Here is an 18,164-nt window from a genome sequence, read left to right as displayed (position 1 = left end):
ATAAAGCTCTCATGCCACTATAGAATGAAAATCAATGATATGGTTATGTGTAACTCAAAACTAGACACGCTAATTTTTTAAAAAGGTTCAGATCTTTATGAAAGCTTAGTTCTTGAAAGTATAGTAAATGGAAATGAACATTAAGATGGTGTTTCTTTTCCTTATGAATCTTTAGTTTAACTCTGTACTGGTCTCAAATCATGGGATAAGAGACTTTTTGTAGTACAGTTCAATGTCTGGCACATATTGATCCATAATGCATGTTTCTAAGTCACTGAATAATGAGACATATAAAGAGAAATGAAACATAACTGTCTATCTTAATCTTTGGCATACCACAAGGAATGGCAGGCAACACTAAATCTTTTGCAGTAGTGGAAAGAAAAAAATGAAGTAAAAGGGACAGCTAAGAATTTTTACTACTAAGAAATTTTACTTAGGAAAAAAAAAGAGAGAAAAAAGAAATTTTACTGAGGCATTCACACCTATGGGCTGAAGTTTTAGTTTATGGGAGACAAGAAAATAAATGTTAGCCTCCTCAAGTCTCCAGTATATTCTTCCCCTATGTAGCTCTATCTGCCTGTACCCTTGCCTCTTTTTGTTCCAAGTAGCACAGTATTTGGAGTCCTAGGAACGCAAAAACATGCATTTTTACCCAATGTTAATAATCAGTAATACCTGGTTTTTGATGTGCTTCTTGACCTTCTACCTCTTTCTCTGGAATGAGATCTTCTCCGTCTTGGACTTTTGGATCGTCGTCTACTCCTTGACTTAGAATGTGATCGCCTCCTTGACCTGCTTCTTGATCGCCTAATAATGTAACAGAAGCAATACATGTATATTGTAAAAAGACTAGTGAATACTTAATTGTGAATACTTCAATCAGCCTCAAAACATATGGACTGTGAATTAAGTGGGGATAATCTTCCCTTATCAGTTGCTGTCATTATTCAACCTATAAACATCTTGGATACCTTTTAACACTTGAATTCCCCATCTTTCAATGTTCTGCTCAACATTTCAGACCAGTCTTCCTATTCCCACTGAACCTACAACTCGAAGGTTAAAAGCACTACTAGAGAATGAAGGAAAAATAAATTCTCTGACATTACTTTAAACAAGTACATGGCATTGTAATTTCCCCCCAACATTCCAGATTAAACAATATTTATCAATTATCAAATATTTATATTAGGCTTTCTATATGATTTAGAAATAGGCTTCATAGTAACTGTATAAAGTATGTACCATTATAATCCCTTTTTATAAATGAAGACTGCTTAGTGGGTTGCAGTCATTTCTGAAATATATTTCAATTCTTTAATTCACAATTTAAGAAACTCTAAGCAATCTAGGCCTTACATATTCAACTCAGTATAAACTATCTCTTTTGCTTTTTTTCCCCCTCAAAATATCATGGTCTCCACATGATCCTCTCTTTGCTATCATTTAACCAATGTTTCTGTATGCCCCTTGGCTTTTCTTCCAGCACATTCTCTTTAAGCTTATTTAATCTTCAGATGTTGTCACCAATTCTTTACTACTATCTTAATACCTCTATTTTAAGAATAATTAAAAAGAAGTTGTAGTCCTTTGTTTAGTCTTGATCATTTAACATTTAGCCATCAAACTTTCTGTGAAACATATTTTAGAAATACAAAAGGTCATATTCAAATCTTTGCCACAGCTCAAGAGTATTATCCTCCTCGATAACTGGTTCTTCAGGAGTCAAAGAAATAAAATAGCAGCTATTTCAGAGAATAGTTGATTTTCCCTTACTGATGTATTAATATAGCTTTGATTTTAATTAATTCCTTGAACAAACTGCCTTAAAACCCATTAGGAGGAACTGGGGTTGTGATTTAGTGGTAGAGCGCTTGCCTAGCACATGCAGGGAACTGGGTTCGATCTTCAGCACCACATAAAAGTAAAATAAAGGTATTTTGTCTAACTACAACTAAAACAAAATATTAAGGAAAAAACATTAGTACCACCTTATTAAACTCACAATTAACTTCTATTTGTAACACTTATTTGCAGCCATCCTTGAATCTCTTATAATAATACCTCCATATCCCAAGAAATTTTTAAATGTTTATCTACTTTTCTGTAACCTCCAGAAGGACAGGGGAAATATGTTACATTTATTCACTAGCGTAGCCCTAGTCAATTACTACAGTAACTGACTTAAGGTACTAAGAACAATTGTAAGGGAAATAATTAGCCTACGAAACATCAGAATTACCATTTTATTCTAAAAAGATTTAAAAATTCTGGAAAACAAAAAATTAATGTTGTTAGAATTAAGTACATCTCATCTTAACATGCTAGCTTTAAGAAAATGTGTAAAACATTTTCAATAACCAAGTTAAGCCTTTTTTCCTACCTATAATATACACAGAAAGCAATACTGAATACTACCAAGAGCATTTTTACAACTCTCTAAACACACAGATTTAATAAATTTTGAAAAATCTAAGAAACGGAGGTACTGCAACAATCTATCAAATCACTAGAGCCTAAAACAATTACTTTTCAAGGCCAACATATTGCAAGAGACACTTTTACTGTACTTATTTAAGTATCAGGAAATTTAGAGATAAGTATATCAAATGTGTAAACAAATAAAGAGGCTTGCTGAAAGTCACGATAATTAAAATGCTTAAGATAAATTAGGCATGGTGGCACACACCTAGAGTCCTGGCATCAGGAGGATCACTTGATCCCCGGAGTCTGAAGCCAGCTTGGGCACAAGTAATACTCTGTCTCAAGAAACAAAATGAAACAAAACAAAAACAAAAAAGCCTAAGATACTCTACTCACAATAATTATGTTATATTATAAGCAGCTGAATTCAGAGAAATGTTTGAATACTGTTTTTCAGTAGCAAAAGTACATCATTATTAAAATTTGAGAGTCACAGAATTTAGTAATAGGAATAAAGCTGCTAGAGTTCTTAACTGAAAAAGAATGAGAAAGGAGAAGGAAAAGATATAGACTCTCAATTTTAAGAATATGATTTAGAAAACAAATTATGGTAATCCCAGTAAAAGATATATTGTATTAGAGATCAGACTATGAGAGAGCACTGTCTTGGAAGATTAAGATAGTTGAGTAGTACCAACACTTCACATAAACAGTAGAATTTAAGCCATATCTTTCAGAAAGAAGAAGTTCCTCAAGGGGAAGTGAAGATATAAGAAACAGTATTATTAGAGAAGAAGGAACATGATGAGCCAACACATGAAGGCATAAAGAAAACATTGGTAAGGCAAGAAGTTTCATAACTGTTCTGAAGTGGAAAATGACAATGTGTGGAAAGATATGTCACACTGACTAGCAAATAAACTGAAAGCTATTCTGTGGTCTTCTTTATCATTAATGCAGTGGAAGTTTCTCATTACCATCTCTAAGAATGAGATGGTCAGGGAGAAGTTGGGTGACAGGGAATAGAAGACATCACACAGAACACTTCTAAAATAATCCATGAAGATACTAAATACAGACATGGTATGAACTAGGTTTCAGAAGAAAAAAACAGAAGGATATAAGAACCAAGTGGTACTAAATCTGAAAATTAGCTGAAATAATTGACAACTGGGATATCACAATCTTATTATTATTTATTTATTTATTTAATTTTTGGAATATCACAATTTTAAGTACTACCCTGCCAGGGCTTAGACTAGAATATAATTAAGCTAACCTGAACAGGGAGTTTAGGTAAAATAAAGAATGGCTGAAATGGTTGGTGGTAAGTTATCAAATGCAATGTTTCAGAAAGTAGAACTTATGAAACCATTTTTTGGGGTCCACATGGTCAAAATTATTTTCAAAATAGTAGTGATTATATGCCTTTTTCATTGTCTTGATATTTGCACTAATGACGCAACAGCATAAGGAAAGGTACTGGCATTTTCTTGTCACAAATCAAGGTAATGGCAAATGTACTGTACCAATCATTGGCACTTCTGTATAAACTTGTAAAAGAAAGATAATGCTGCTTCTAATAAGGATGATTTGATGAAACAGTGAAAATTATTAATTTTATTACATCTAGTTCTTTGAATAAGTAGTATTAATTCTTGAGTAATATTTAAAGTATGCATAATCACTACTGATGCTGATTAAAGTACAATGGTGTATCAAGAAGGACTTGTATGACTGAGTTGAATTAGCTGCCTTTGCCTTCTTGTAAAGATTAAGCTTGGGGAAAAGTTCTATTCAAAGTCTGAGAGATAACTGACTTTATTAAGATAAAAGAATTTTATAAAAAGTTCATTATTATGGTTTCAGTTCCATATGGCAATTACCTAACTATCACCTGTCAAATTTTGGCACTTATTAATAAATTGTCTTCTTTTAAGCTAAACATTACAGATTTGCAAAGCAGTAAAAACAAAACCACTGTCTCCAGTTGTTTATAAATGTAAAGGATTTTGAAAACTGGACTGTAGAGACCTAATATATTTATAGAGGGAAGTTATATGGAAAAAAGAACAAATTTAGTATTATTCTAGATAAGTGAGAGAATGATACTATCAACTGGTTTATCCAGTAATTCATAAAATATAAAAAATAGCAAGTTATCACTTGCAAATATTCATACATTAGATATACGCAGGTTCCTCAAGTCACCTTCCAATTTAAGTTTCAGAAAAAAGTTATAACCAGAGTTCAATTCCAAAGTTTCAAGTCCAGTGATCTTTAAACAGTACTAAGTCATTTCGATATTCAAGTCCCAAGGCCTTCTGACCACCCACAGATTTTTGAGTTTAACAGTATCATAGATTTAATTCATATCTTTCCTCACTTTATATGTGTGTGAGAACTCATTCATATACTGTTAATAGCAATGGTTACCAAAATATACTTTAACCAGGAACTAGTCTGCAAACATCAAATTCAGAAATACAGAAACTACCTCTGTAAAAGATATAACTGACTTCAAAAAGCAATCTAACCTGTGTCTAGAAGATGAGGGAGTCCGCCTCCTCCTAGAACGTGATCTTGATCTTGAATGCCTTCTTTTTTCTTCTTTCTTATCTGGATTTTTTTTTTAATTAAAAAAAAAAAAAGGAACCAATATTTAGAAATCATCTAACAGAAAAATTACTCCCATTCAAGAGTTATTCAAAGAATTTCTTATTACTTTAATTTTATTTTATTTACTTATTACTTTAATTTTCAGCTTTTACGTATATACTTATGTCACAAGTGATCATTTCATAATCCACTGCTGAAGCTTGTGGAAATGACACAAATAATTTAGGCTTTTGATGGATCTTTATTATTAGATTTCTGATTCTCAGCTAACAGTTCCCTTTACTATCTTACTTGCCACAATTAGAAGGCTGTGAAGGTATTTTCTACAAATCAATAAAAAGGGTTATCTTTCGCATAGGTGATTTCTGATTTGTTCTTTAGAAGGTTTGAGTCCTTTTTTCCTTTTTTGGGATTTCTTCATAAATACAGCTATAATCAGTCAGATTAATGTTTGCTTTGATTTTCATGTGTTTTTCTTTTTTGGGGGGCAAAACTGAGTATGGAACCCAGGAGCACTCTACCAGTGAGCCACATCCCCAGTCCTTTTATTCTTTAAACTCTGAAACAGGCTCTTGCTAAGCTGGCCTTGAAATTGTGATCCTTCTGAGTCACCAGATTAAAGGTGTGTGCCATTGTGCCTAGCTTACTTTAAAGAGCAAAATAAAAGCACTGCAGTTTTCATATGTGGATTATCATTAAAGTGACAATAAGTTCCTCTATCTTTCACATTTAGGACCCTCAATTAACAGGATCCAATCAATAAATTCCCAGAAATCTCAGAAAAAAATAATTTATAAACCATTTAACTCATGAGTTTTCAACTAAAAGCAGTTTAGAGGACAAGTGCCCAAGAGTTCTGAGTTACAAAGAACCATCTGTGTATCCAAAGCTTCTACTGCTTTCCTTGTGGCCTTGGCTATTTACTGAAAATTTAATTGATTAAAAGATAATCTAGGCGCTTGGGCTGTGGCTCAATGGCAGAGCATTTGCCTAGCATGTGTGAGGCACTGTGTTCGATTCTCAGTACTACATATAAATAAATAAAATAGAGGTCCATTTACAACTAAAAAAAAAAAAAAAAATATATATATATATATAAAAATATATAGAATAAGACAAATGATTTTTTTTCAAACAAAAGATAAGAGCATTTCATAGGCTCTTCTGATTAGGCTATACCAACCTAGACAAATAAAAATGATCAATAACAACCAAAATATCATACCAGGTATTACTTAATACTAGGCACTGCTGACATTTTGGAATGGTTCAGTATTGTATGTGGGACTCCTGTTCACTGTAATAGGTCTAGCGACATTTCAATCTCTACTTACTAAATGCAGTTGGTACCAGTGTGACAACCAGAAATTTCTCCAGATATTTCCAAATATGCCTGGATGGACTCCATTACATGATCTTTTATTTATCAGAATTTGCAAACATCAAAAAAACAAAAACAAAAACAAAAAAAACTAGAGTATTATTCAACACATTTTTACATGCAGGCCATCATCATTTGTCAAGAATATTAGTTTAATTTCCAAAAAAATTGCATAAAAATATTTTACCTGGTTCAATAGCAGCAGAAATCAAGGACTGTGCTTCACGTACTCTTTTCATAGCTTCCTCTATTTCTTTACTAGAGGTATCTGATTTCAGATTTGGTGAAACCAGACCAGCAGCTACATGATTCAACCTAAAACACAAAGAAGAACTGAGGATAGAAATATTTTAAAATTCAACCCTACACTTAAAATAAGTAGTATACTTTAGTTTCATGTAACATAATTTCAGTAAACTATTCCCTGAAAAAAAGGGTGGGGGATTCCATAACCTCAATAAATGATATATAGTAGCATGGTTTTGAATATTTATAATAGACATCTCTATTTTAATGATTCACACAGATCTGGAATTCTGGAATAGTAAAATACTTTTTTATTTTTGCTGAACATTAACTTTCCATAAATAATTTTGAATATGGAAATGCTGAAAACCAAAAACTTTTTTAAAAAAGAATTCTACAATATCTTTGTTGGGCTTTAACTTTTAAGTTTACAAATGGGGAGAAACTGAGGCAATGGACAATGGCCCATCAAAGTTACACATGACATTCTGACTGGAGCCAAGTGCAGTGGTGCATGCCTATAATCCCAGTGGCTTAGGAGGGTAAGACACATCACAAATTCAAATCCAGCCTCTGTAACTCAGTGAGAGCCTGTCTCAAAATGAAATATAACAAGGGCTGGTTATGTGGCTCAGTTACTGATAGCCAAGGGAAGGCTAAAGATCTGAAGATGGCCCTTAGTGGTTCATACATGTTAAAAAAAAAAATTATAGACACCAATTTAGTACAGTAGATTTGAGGAAATGGTGGGAAATGTCATATAAAATAGATACAGAAAGAACTTCAATCTATTGGTGACATTTTAAGTTGGATGGTGGGTACATGATTGAATTGGGAGGGGGGCAGTAGTACGGGGGATTGAGCCCGGGGCACTTAACCACTGAGCCACAACCTCAGCCCTTTTCCACAGTTTATTTACAGTAAGGGTCTCACTGAGTTACTTAGGGCCTTGCTATGTTGCTGAGGTTGGCTTTGAACTCATGTTCCTCCTGCCTCAGCCTCCTAAGCCGCTGAGATACATGAGTTTGCCACTGCATCTGGCCCCGTTTGAATTTTAACTATAAGAAAAATCCCCAAAGAATGTGTGAGCTATTGATTATGCAACTTGCATGACTTTGGTTTGGGATAGTTTTCCCTTCAGCTTTGCTTCTTTAAGTCCTACTATCCGCAGGGATAGCCTTTGATCTTCAAACTAAGTTTTCCCTTTATAGTAAGTTCCCTAAACTAAACATCTCTGTCCTTTCCCTAGTTGAATGCACATTCTTTATTATAATAAAATATCAATGTCCTTCCTCCTGACTACAGCATAAGCGCCATGAAGGGACTCACATATTTTAAGTAGGGGGAGGTGGAAGGATTACTGGGGATTAAATTTAGCAGCACTTTACCACTGAGCTACGGCCCTGATCCTTTTTGAGGCAGGGTCTGGTTAAGTTGCTGAGGCTGGCCTCAAACGTGCCTTCTGCCTTATCTTCCTGAGTTGCTGGGATTACAGATGTGCACCACTGTGTTTGACTCTAGGATATTTTTTTATGTTACTATTCTGGTATAAGCCATTTACATTTATTATGAAAGACCCACATTACACTAAAATAAAACCCTTAATATACGTGGGTTTCCTTCTAGATTTCCCTCATTTCTAGAAAACAATATGTAACATATGCCTTGAGAACATGTACTTCTATCAAAAATAATGATACACTAGACATTCACACACACTATCATGAATGAAAACAAACAAAACCCTTACTTGGGATCAACAGTGCTCATAAGCTTCAGCAACTGATCTGCGGCAAGAGACTGCAAAAAACCAAAAAATTAGTAAAGAATACATGCAACAAATAACGATGCTATTTATTTTCTCAGTACTCTGAAATGCACTGAGGCAATTTTGTCAAACCTATAAAAAGTAACATGCTCTATGCATGATGCTAACAAACAGAATAAAACACAAGCTACACATTATTAATTTTTTTACAATCCACATTAAAAAAATAAAGACAGGTGGCAGTGTATTTTTTAGTGGCTACTGTACTGAATAGAACGGCTTTAACAAGTTATATGAAGAGTGAGAGCTAACAATTTACTTCTTGATTGTTTTTAGAGGGAAATGAACATTTTAAATACACATGTAATAAAACTCCAACTTCTTAGTATTAAAAGATTGCTACAAAATAAGGATTTAAAAAAAAGAGCTAAATTTCAATGAAAAAATAAAACACATCAAACCGAAACAAAACCCAAAAATTTGCAAGAGGAAAATAACTTATGAAAGCATGTCCCAATCAGCTGGGCATGGTGGCGCACACCTGTAATCCCAGAGGCTTGGGAGGCTGAGAGGAGGATCATGAGTTCAAATACAAAATAGAGCTGGGGTTGTGGCTCAATGGTTGAGTGTCCCTTAATTCAAATCCTGGTACCAAAAAAAAGCATGTCCCAGTTACTGACTGCATGACGTACTGATTTTTGTGTTAACTACCTACACACCTATTTTCTACTTTAAATCCCGCTTGTGAAATGCAAATGAACAGTTAATAAAACAAACTTTCTAGAAAAGTAGGCCAAAAAATAGAATAAGAAGTTGTACCTGAGAGTTCAAGTTTGCTCCAGGAAGCCCAAGTGCAGCAAGGGCAGGATCAAGAGTAGGAGCTCCCAAAGCAGCCAATGGAACAGCGCCAATCTGTAAATATTCAAGTTTTGTTCATTAAGACTTTTTTTGTTCCTTATACCAATGGTTAGCACTTACTTTAAGTGCTGTGTTTTGTGCTACTTGAGACATCACTCATTTCTCCTTGACTGACTGACTGCCCTATTAAGAATGCTGGAAGGATACTGAGGAAGTAATTCTGTGTCTCTTGATTATTCGTACAGTGTCACGTGGGATACTCAGTGGCCTTTACCTCCCATATAGTTTAGTGCCGTCTCCTTGAATAGTTTCCTGGTTTGTTCTACGGGAATCCAGGAAAATCACTACCCTTTCAGAATCTAAATCTGTTCAGGAGTCTAAGTCCTGTGGTCTAAATATGCTTCTTCCTTGTATTCTTTCTGCCTCAGCAGTGTTTCTCATACTATGATTCCTGTATTCATTAGATTTCCCCTACTGCTTCCCTAATAGTTATTATTATTTTATATTAAATTTTCCCTGTTCAAATTACTATGTGGTTCTATTTCCTGCCTAATTCCGATTAGCCCGTAATTTAAACAGACAGAAATCTTGTAAAATTCTGAAACTTCAGAAGCAGTCTTTCTCCACAAGAACTGTGCTGAAAGTTCATCTAGTTTCATATACTATCTGGTCAATACAAATCATCCAACTCTGTAATTTAAGTATTTACTAAGTACAAGTGAAATGCTTTGTTAATACTAATAATTATTATATAAAATTTTATACATCAAAAGACACAGAAATTACCCCTTTATCGTCCCATAGGCAAGACAAACAAACAAAACTACAAAACCAAAGCCAAGAAGCTAAGTACTAATCAAATTTATATCTAAAATCCAGGAGATACTGATCTTTTCCATGATTCCATATTCTACAGTTAACAGAACCAATTATTTATACAGGAAAGATGACATGATAGGATATTTTTATAAATTTCTAGTTGAGGCACATCATTCGCTATTATTTTTAAAAGCCCTGTATAATCTCTTGGAGTAGTTAAAATATAGACATTTCAATGCCTTTCTGGCTGGGGATGCAGCTCAGTGGTAGAGCATTTCCCCATCATGCATGAAGTTCTGAATTCAATTCCAGCACTACAAAAGTAAAATTCAGGGTGCTTCTTAAAGCATTACCAGTTAGAATCATTATTCTAATCAACTTTACTTTCCTGAAAGCAAACATCCCAATCCAGATTTCAATTTCATTTTCAAGCCACTTTCTTAATCCCAACCCCACAATAACAGCAAAAAAATCAAAGGGCAATTGAAAGCTTCATTTAAGCAGTTTGAACTTCAGCTTTATTTTCCTTCCTGGATCAAATGAACAAATTTGTAATGGCATGTTCTCAAGTGTTAACACTGAGGAAGATCACCTACCCCTGCCACAATTACTAATAGGTTGTTTTGAGATATGTATAAAAGATATTTTATAATTTTTAGGATGTTCTTAAAGTACAAACTTTTGGAGAATGTCTCTGTAGTATTTGATTATACTACAGTCCTTTAAATGATATTGCTCTATGTGCTAGAATATTGAGAGCACTTAAAAAGTAACATACATTTTATCCACAGTTCTGGGTTTCTTTCCATCTTTTCAGAATTCAAGAGAACAAGTACCTGGGTAAGTGGGTTAGGTGTAGGCAGGAGTCCACCACCAGGCAGAAGACCTGCCACTGCATTTGCTGGTGCCAACAGAGACAAAGCCTTAGTCTCATCAGGAATAACTCCTGCAGAGAAATATCCTTGCATGAGAACACATTTTTTTGTAAAACAGAAAACACACAAAAACACCCAGAAAATGTCTCCCTGATACACCACCTGAGTTTGTTGAAAGTACTTATTGTTCGCTAAAATATAAAGCTTGATCTCTATATGATTATTTATCATTAATTTTTATGTCAGAATGAAACTTCAATGTGTGAAAATTTGTTTCCTTTTTGTCTACAAATGGTTAAGTTTCTAGAGTAAAAAAAAAATAGCACAATACACACTACTTTTTTGTTAACACTGCCAAGATTTCATCACCTGTACTCGATTTTTAAGTCATGAACCAAACGTAAGCAAGCACAGTCGGTTCTCCAGGGGTGTGCTCTCAACTTTCAAAAGCTGTTTTATGAACAACGACTCGTGTCGGCTGCTTCACTATAAAGCACACAGAAAAATCAAGATACACAAGACAAAAAAAGTTTGATTTAGGGGTTAATAATATGGTACAGTTACTATGATTTTTTTTTACACCTACCATACAAATTTTGTAAAAATTAAGAGAAGAAAAGTATGTAAAGGAAATATTCTGTTGGAATCAAGCGTAGGGCTTTTGCTGACTCATGAAAATGAATATGAATGTTTCTGAATACACACGGAATGTGTATGTGTGTGTGTGTGTGTGGGGGGGGTGGTAGTGAGTGAGAGAGAATAGGTAAAACAACATGGCACATTCCTTACCTGTACAGTAAAATGCTTTATGTTCCAACATGTGCCATGCTAACCATACCAAAAAAATGCTACTGAGTGTCAGTTCAAAAGCTAACTGAGCCAAACTTCTTATGCCCCAAATGACATGTGTGTCTGTTTTTAAAGCCTAATCTGTGTATTCAGATGAAATCTAAGGGTCCTAAGACAAATATTTATGTAGACAATTTAAATTCTATCCAACAGCAAAAGCCCTATACAGATGGATTAATCTGTTAATGTGCCCAAGCCCCCAAAATGAGAGTTCAATAATACAATTAAACTACATATTTGCAAATACCAGTAGTATTTCTGTAATACATATTAAGAAACTGCATCTCATCATAAAACATACAATATGTACAGGGCACTTAAGAGAAACTGGATAAGCTGCAGAAGAAAACTGTTGGGTGGTATTTTCAGCAGGGCCTGGTATATAGTTCAGGCTGAACCAGGGAAAAGAACTGTAAAACACAACAACAAAAAAGAAAAACCACTGTTAAATAAAGGTAATGGTTCCTTCCACCTATACTGAGAAGTGCCGATAATATAAACAAATGTATACTACACAGCACTGTTATCTTGCTTGTGTCAGAGCTGTCATCAATTTAGATACCAAGAGTTATGGAGGGGGAGGGGGAGAAGATCATTTAGATATAGGGCATTTATGCATCAATATTAACAAACCTACAAAGATTAAGGGATAATTTTGCATGCAAAATTATGTCTCAAGAGGATATATTAAGTATCAACATCTTAGTCAAATTAGTGCATTTGCAACATTTCTGGCCAACTAAAATCCTCTTGAATTTATTGTGAGACACCTGATAGAAGATCTGCATCCATTAAAAAAAAAAAAAAGTCATGCATCTGATCCTCTGATTAAGAAAAAAAAAAACTATTTAAAAATAAAACTACAATTTAAAAATAGCAATGAGGCCCCTCACCAGTTAATTTTCATGCGTCAAGAGTATTTTTTTTACTGCTGCTTTGATAGAACCATGAAATACTGCATGAATGTGTAGAAATGAAAGAAAAAGAAACAGACAAAAGAAACAAACATTAACCAAAGGAACCTAAATAACCCCCATATCCATTACTTTAAAGAGTTCCTTCCAAACTGGCTATATGTTTTATCAATTAAGACTGTTCCTTACCGTAGACTTTTTTGTCTATTGTTCTAAAACAACTGACCAAGAGCCAACACCAAAGTGTAAGAGCTAAAACCAGAGTGAATGGTGACAAAGGAATTGAATACATCAAATTACTTAGTGGAGATAACATGAATACAGCATATCATACCATAATTAAATATAGCAAAAATAGATTTCAGAACAAAATACTTCTGTAATTCTCTTATGTATTCCCCAACCTCACTTTCAAAACCAGATCTGAAAAATTACTGGGACCTAAAAATATTTATGAAAGTCAGTTATATGATATACTGTATTATGTTCCAGGGTTGGGAACTGTAACACTTTGCCAATAAGCATTCTTTAAATTTAATGGCTAACTCAAACATTTTGCATATTACTCACATGGTTTGACCCTTGTTTCAAGACCTATATATATTTTACTCATCCTGAATTGTAAACTCTGTAACAATTTTCTGTTGGTGATTTAGTCTTATCCTATAATAGGCACAAGTGACATAAAAGAAATGCTTAACCAAAACATACTAACTCAAAAATTATCTATTTTTAAGAACCTTAAAATTGAGCCCATACAATTTAATATTATGGAGATAAATGTACTCATTAAATAGCATGCCTTAACCCATCTCTGAATATAACTTAATTTCTTTAGAAAACCAGAGGCAATTTCTCCAAATTTAGACATTTCACAACTTTTACAAGGTATATGGTGTAAATGTTCACATTTGTATTCAAAGATCCAATAGCATCTAAAATCAGCAATAACAAGATTCTGCTTCCACTGACCAGTTTATTAAACAAAGGGGAAAGCAAGTAAATCCTGGTCAGTAAATTAAATTATTAACTTCAAATCCATTAATTTTATCATGTGATTTCTTTGATCAAAATTTATAGTTACCAAAAAGCAAATCAAGTAGCAGTACACTGGGAACAAACTAATTATAAAATATGCCTTAGAAATTTTTACAAAATGGCATTAAAATAGTGTTGTCTTGTCACAGTGGCTTTTTTAGATCCAAAAAACCTGCTCATATTTTTCTGTCAAATTAACAGCCTAAAATGTAAAAAGAGAGAAAATGTAGTTAACAAATGATTACACCAGGAAAACACTTGGGGGACTTGAGTGCTTGCTGGCCTTTAGTTAATGTCTAGAATCCCCTGTAGCTGCAGAGGACCCACTGTTTTTCAGTCATCTGGAAGGGTTTTGCATTTGCCTTCTCCACTACAAAAATCACACACACAAATAACAGAGAGAAGAATTTATTATTTAGAGATATTCTAGAAAATATAACAAGAATGAACAAGAAAATCTGGCATAAAAACAAAATACCCAGTGCCCATCTGGCACCTAAGCTATAGGAATTCTTGAACTTTCACAAAAACCAGTATCATTGCAACCCTTGGTATACTGGAATTCAACGTGGGATTTTTTTTTTTTTGGTTTGTTTTTGCACAAGTTATCAGTTCAAGGAAATAAGACTAACCTAGTCACTTATTTAAAACAAAAACAACATGCACTTGAAGAACTTTTTCTTTTTTTTTTTTTAGTTAGCCATTTACCTTTGGGACTTTTTCATAAAATCTAACATTAACCAAGTAGATGTATCTCAGAGTTACAATTAGGAGTGGTTTCAATGAATGTGAAAGCAAAAGATAAGATTCTTTTAAAAATATCTGATTTCTAATTATTAGAATTAAAAAAAAAAACTGCAAGTAAGAATTATGTACTGCAGTATAACAAGGGTTTCAAAATGTTAATTGCTTAGATTGTAACATGCTACTAGTGCTCATTCTACAACTATACTGAAGTAGATGGTCATCTTAGGATGCCCACACAGGTAGTTAAAACAAAGCACAAACCTTCTGCATATGGTACGACTATCAAAGCTCTGTCAACGAATACAGTATTTGTCAGATGCTGTGCCACAACTGCTGAGTCTGGATCATGGAACTTAACAAAGCAGACACGAGATGAGACTGGCAAAGGTGAATCACTAAAAAATAAACAAAAAACAAACAAAAAGATTATCAGCATAGACACAAAGGTTGTTTGCAAACCAATGCTTATACCCCAAGTAAAATAATCAGAAAAAAACATGTAATTGCACATACATTTCTTTTAACCAATCCAAAAGAAAAATAATGTATTGTACACTAATGTAGACAGTTGCACTGTAGATAAATACTCATTAATCCCTATTTAAATCTACAATGTATCAGGTTAGAAAGAGTTTTCTTAATCTCAAAGTGAGATCACAAAAATATCAACATGCTTTTCATAATATCAATGTTGTGGTGCTGAGGATTGAACCAAGGACTAGGCAAATGCTCTACAATGGTCCACATACCAGCTCTCATACAAACTATTTGTTTAGTTTTGGTTTAGAAACCTTTCTTTCTGCTAATTTCTCAGGGTAAAAAAACTTAAGAATTTTCCACTTCAAAAATAAAGACTATCATTAAGAGGTATATCTGAGTTTTCTTGACCTGTATAATGAACTGGTTCCATACATTGATGTTTTTAACCGATAGCTATGACTCCTAGGCACTTTCAACAATTGGGTCTTTTTTAGGTTGGAGCACTTTCAAAGAAAAATTTTAAGCACACAAGGGGTGCTTAAAGTTTTAGGCTCCTGTTCACCCCTGTATTACTTCACCAGGTGAAAAGCTTCTTTCCTCAGCAAGCTGCTTCCTCAGATAAAAGAAAAAAAGTAGGCTTTAAAAAAAAAAAAAAAAAAAAAGGGTTCCAATTTCCGTCTTAACACTCCCTGTGAAAGGAAAAGATTAAAAAAAAAGGCAGGGTTTTCAATCCTACATCAAGTTATTTGAAAACCAATGCCCAAAGGCAGTAACAATCAAATTGTCCTTGGTAACACATTAAAAGCATCTGTGAGGGAAAAAGAAATCCAGGTTCTCAATTCTCCTTTAATTAAATGAAGATTTCTAGAGGAAAAAGCACTGAACTCTTACTTGATGTCTGAAATAAGGTTTTTCTTACCCAGCAGTCATTTCCTTAAACCTCAACAAAAAAAATCAAACAGCTTGGTGAGGTGGCTGGCACACACCTGTAATCCCATGGACTCAGGAGGCTGAGGCAGGAGGATCATGAGTTTGAGGCCAGCTTGGGCAACTTAATGAGACTCTGTCCCAAAGTCAAAAAAAAAAAAAAAGGGCTGGATGTATAAGCAGTAGACAGCAGTAGAGTGCTTGTCTAGCATATGTGCACATGCACACAGCAAGCACTCTCTACCAATTCTTTACCACTATTGTTATCTGATTAAAAGAAAAAACAAATACAATGATAAAAAATAACACTGTTAAAGAACATGTAATGAATAGTTTCTTCAGAACGGCCTATATGTTCAGTTTATTTCCATTTACTGGGCAATCTTTTGTACTCTGGAATTTTGTGCAAGTCTAGATGACACAGGGACAAATGAGAAGACTGTTAGGAAAAATCCTGTATGATGTTTTTGTCTTCCACCTTAAAAGCTGATAGTATTGATTTTGGGTGCTCGGGATCCAGCCCAGGGCTTCATGAGTACCAGGCAAGGTACTCTCCCATTGAGCTACATTCTCAGCCCTCAGGTTATTCTAAAGTGTCCTCTGAGGGCCGTTTCATAATCTTCTAGGATGCATACATATAATTCAAAATCCTGATATTCATCTAAAGCTCACTGAATCAGTGAATTCCTTTTATAAGAGTCCTGATTCTTAACAAATCCCAAGTACATATTCACAGCCACTTAAGTTGGAGAACCTCTGGTTTAGGCCACCAATCCCAGGCTTTAAACTCTTACCTTAACACTGTGCCAACCACTTCTGATTGTAGAATTTTGAGCTTATAGAGCAAAGTATCTCCAAAGCCCCCCCAAAGAAGCATATGTAAGAAAGATGACATTCACCTAAAACTTAATCCTACTGACCTATAATATATAAAGAAATGCACAGCAAAATGTTGCATTAAAACAAACATTTCTTCAAATTCGAATTAAATTCTTTTAAAATATATTCAGTGCTATAGTAGATGTTACTGTATAACTGACATGCTTCACTAGGATCATTAACTAATAAGCACTCCAATTGTATTCTCCACTGTGAAATCCCACTAAAACTAAACATTTAGTATCTACTTAAATAATACCACAACTCACAAATTGCTTCACTAAACCAACAAACCCCTGATCCAATGGTAGGGGAAAAGTCACATATTAAAAGAGTTCAAATGCTAGTTTTGACACCGATAGCTTAGCTTGGGCAGACAAAACAACCTATGAGAATTTCAGTTCACTATTTGAAAATAAGGTCAAATACACCTTCTGGGTTTGTAATGAATAAGGTAAGAAAAATTCTGAAAGCATCTTACAGTAGACAAACAATGCTGAATTTCCAATATGTTTCAATAACTAGTCAACATCACAGTTTAAGAAAACAAATGTAGAAGACAATGATAGATGCTTTCAAATAGTTGCAGGGCTGTTTTCCTGTCCTGTGAAGATAGACAACATTTCTCTATGTAAAATCACAGGCCAGTAGTTTTTGGCTTTAAGGAATTGAAATAACAGACAAGTCCAATAGCAAAACCAAGCTGGACACCTTCTCCAGTAATCACATGATATAATCCCAGAAAAATTTCCCCAAAATAGACATTTAAAACTGAAGCATTTCACTAGGTGTATATGGTACATATATGTACTTAAAAAATGCCTTGCAGATAATGTTGATGAACTCAAGAACCTCATTCTAATGACAGGGAGAAGGCTGAACTTACCTGTCAATTGGTGACAGGGGCAACAGAAAAAAACCCAAGCAGTGCTAAGTAGTATGGAGAAGATACAGAGCAGCCATATTTTTAGATACAGTGGTCAAGGAAAGATTCTCTGATTAAAGTGACTATTGAGAAACAAATGGAAGCGCGTATGTCAAGAACATTCTGGGAGAAAAGAATTCTTGGCAGATATGAATGCCTTCTTGGGGGAAATTAAAAACATACAAATATATCCAAATGACACACACAAACAAACACACAAAATCAGGTGAAGACGTATTCACAATAGAGCCATTCAATCTTATTCCGTGTTAAGAAAATATTTATGGAGTGATGAGCCAATCTGTACCACTGGGAGCCCAAAGCACATTAATCCTGGCAAACTACTGATAACTCTAGTGAATTTATAGAAATCATCAAGTATTATCAACTTTTCAGATAAGACTAGCTATTG

The 18,164-nt window shown here is 34.1% G+C and overlaps 1 protein-coding gene across 12 annotated transcripts in view; it reads right to left on the bottom strand.

Moving 5' to 3' along the window:
- Positions 1 to 18,164, bottom strand: part of Srsf11 (serine and arginine rich splicing factor 11) — a 35,541-nt gene that overhangs the window by 5,755 nt on the left and 11,622 nt on the right. For 8 of the 12 annotated variants that reach the window (XM_048814055.1, XM_048814053.1, XM_015490501.2 and 5 more), the window contains 7 exons: positions 14,803 to 14,936; positions 10,955 to 11,064; positions 9,261 to 9,353; positions 8,424 to 8,473; positions 6,615 to 6,742; positions 4,965 to 5,046; positions 679 to 810 (listed from right to left, as the gene is read on the bottom strand). In XM_048814055.1, coding sequence (XP_048670012.1) covers positions 679 to 810; positions 4,965 to 5,046; positions 6,615 to 6,742; positions 8,424 to 8,473; positions 9,261 to 9,353; positions 10,955 to 11,064; positions 14,803 to 14,936 — 729 coding nt within the window. The other 4 variants (XM_048814060.1, XM_048814061.1, XM_048814063.1 and 1 more) reach the window with 4 other exon arrangements.

Source organism: Marmota marmota, unplaced genomic scaffold (genome assembly GCF_001458135.2).
Source record: "Marmota marmota marmota unplaced genomic scaffold, marMar, whole genome shotgun sequence".
Classification (NCBI taxonomy): domain Eukaryota; kingdom Metazoa; phylum Chordata; class Mammalia; order Rodentia; family Sciuridae; genus Marmota; species Marmota marmota.
The sequence above is the reverse complement of the archived record's forward strand: the minus strand, read 5'-3'. Positions and strand labels throughout refer to the sequence as shown.